This window comes from Orycteropus afer, unplaced genomic scaffold (assembly GCF_000298275.1).
Source record: "Orycteropus afer afer isolate SDZICR_OR568_19922 unplaced genomic scaffold, OryAfe1.0 scaffold00713, whole genome shotgun sequence".
NCBI lineage: Eukaryota > Metazoa > Chordata > Mammalia > Tubulidentata > Orycteropodidae > Orycteropus > Orycteropus afer.
Genome location: NW_006922300.1, coordinates 83615 through 86009, shown reverse-complemented (window position 1 = coordinate 86009; position 2395 = coordinate 83615). Strand labels below are relative to the sequence as shown.

The 2395-nt window shown below is 63.6% G+C and overlaps 1 protein-coding gene across 1 annotated transcript in view; it reads left to right on the top strand.

The window, feature by feature from the left end:
• PLXNA3 (plexin A3) overlaps positions 1-1973 on the top strand; it is an 11551-nt gene extending 9578 nt beyond the window's left edge. The window contains exons 29-31 of the mRNA XM_007957186.1: positions 440-656; positions 781-931; positions 1878-1973. Coding sequence (XP_007955377.1) covers positions 440-656; positions 781-931; positions 1878-1973 — 464 coding nt within the window. The remainder of the gene's footprint in view (positions 1-439; positions 657-780; positions 932-1877) is intronic.
• The last annotated feature ends 422 nt before the right edge of the window (positions 1974-2395 follow it).

Below are 2395 nucleotides of genomic sequence, written 5' to 3'. Positions count from 1 at the left end.
TGAGCTCGACCTGGGAGGGGCCTCAGCAGCTCGGGTGTTGGTGAAGGAGCAGAGGAGGGAGGCCGTGGCCGGTTTCCTTCTGGCCCCTGTGACCAAACGCCAGGGAGGCCATCACCGTGATAGGAAGAGCGAGAGCAGGAGGTGAGGACTCGGGGAAAGCAGCAGTGAGCTGGCCGTGGGGCAGGCGTGGGCAGGCGTGATGCTGGTGGCTTGGCCCAGGCAGTGACCACAGTGACAGAGGCTGGGATGGGATTGAGGCCCAGCAAGAGGAGGGCAACGTCGTCATTTCTCACTGCCTGGAGTCCACCAGAAATGGAAAGGGATGGCCACCAAGCCTGGACAGGGCATTGCCAGCCTGCTCGGGACGAGATACGAGCCAGCTGGATAGCGGCCAGGAGGGGCGGTGGGCAGGGAGGTCCGACCGGCCCCATCCTCGCCCACAGCCTGCCCCTGCGCTTCTGGGTGAACGTGATCAAAAACCCGCAGTTCGTGTTTGATATCCACAAGAGCAGTATCACGGACGCCTGCCTCTCGGTGGTGGCCCAGACCTTCATGGACTCCTGCTCCACGTCCGAGCACCGGCTGGGCAAAGACTCACCCTCCAACAAGCTGCTCTATGCCAAGGATATTCCCAGCTACAAGAGCTGGGTGGAGAGGTGGGCAGGGGAGGCAAGACCAGGGTCCTGGAGGACGCCAGGAGCTGGGGGGGTGCCAGGCCAGTCAGGGTGGGATTTGGCCTTTGGGGCATCTGCTCACATGAGCTGTGCTGGGCCCCAACAGGTACTACCGGGACATTGCCAAGATGGCATCTATCAGCGAGCAGGACATGTGCGCCTACCTGGCGGAGCAGTCCCGCCTACACGCCGACGACTTCAACGTGCTGAGCGCACTCAGTGAGCTCTCCTTCTACGTCACCAAGTACCGCCAGGAGGTACGTGGCGCCCCTGCAAGCCCGTGTTTGACCCAAAGGCACAGCCCGTGGCGGAGGGTAGGAAGCTTGGTGGGCAACAGAGCGCCACAAGGAGACGAGAGGACAGCAGGGACCTGGAGCTGGTCTCTTGGGTTGCTTATGGTCCTCGTCCGGGCCAGGCCCAGGGCTGGCCCAGTGACATCCGCTGTGGAGGCTCTGAGTGACCCAGGACAGAAGCGACTTGTTGGGGCACATGGTTCCAGCTGGGGATTGGGAGGGTGGGGTGAGGGAGGGACAAGGCCACAGGGTAATGGGGCAGCCACTCCCGGGCTCCTGGGCTGGGGACAGTGCTTTTGAAGTTGCCTGTTGGCACATTTAAACCTGGGAGCTGGAAGTACTCATCCACGGACGCAGGGGCGGGGGGTAGAGAGAGAAGCGGCCCGAGGCCGGAGCCCATGGGCCCTGAGAGGGCCAGAGGGCACAGGGACTAGCGGCCGTGGGGAAGGAGGAAACCCCAGAGTGGAGGGTGGCATCCTGGAACGCGACTGAGGTCCCCAGGTGTCGGGGGGAGCTGTCAGACGCTGCTGAGGGCTCCAGTCCGAGGAACCCTCTCTGGTTTGACAGTGAGGTGCCGGTGGCCTGGACCAGAGGGATCTGGGTAGAGGCGGAAGTGCTAGGAGGGACGGGGAAGTGAGGAATCAGTGACAGAAAGTCGACATGACCTTGGTGAGGGGTGGCACTCTGGCTGTGAAGAGGAGGAAGGGCAAGTGCTCTGGTTGGAGGGGACCTGGGGTCCGGAGACACCGGTGGGTTGTGAAGATCAGGGCCCTTCTGGTGCTCATGGGGGCTGTCAGCACGAGGGGGCGCTGAGGCCCGTGGGAGAGAAGGGCCCGCCAGGGGGCGTGGGCTGTGCAGGGGGGCGGCTTCCCCGCCCTGCAGCCTTGCTCCAGGGAGCCCTTCCCCCCAGATTCTGAGCGCCCTGGACCAAGACGCCGCTTGTCGCAAGCACAAGTTGCGCCAGAAGCTGGAACAAATCATTGGCCTTTTGTCCGGCAACAGCTGAGGGCGGCGCGGTCGGGTGAGGAGGGGCTTCCCGGGCCTGAGCTGTGTTCTGCCAAGGGGGGTGGCTCATGCCTGGCCTCCAGGCCGAGACACGGAGAGGTCCACAGGGGAGGCGCCGGACCAATATGCCCCCAGCACCCCTGGGCCCCCTTCACTAGTGCCTTGCTTTGGGCCCTGGGCAGGGGGCGGGGAGAGACAGGACCAAGGCCACCACCCCAGCAGCAGCAATACACCCACCCTCCTGCCCTGGTGCCCAGGTGTGGCGACGGCCCCTCCCCTCCTCCCTGGTCTCACCCCGACCACCTATTTATTTAATTTAACTCCACCTCACTGTTTCCATGTCAATGTGTGTCTCTCCTGGGATGTTGCCAACCTCACCCACCTCCCTCTCCACCTGTCCTGAGTCCTTAGTAACATTTCCAG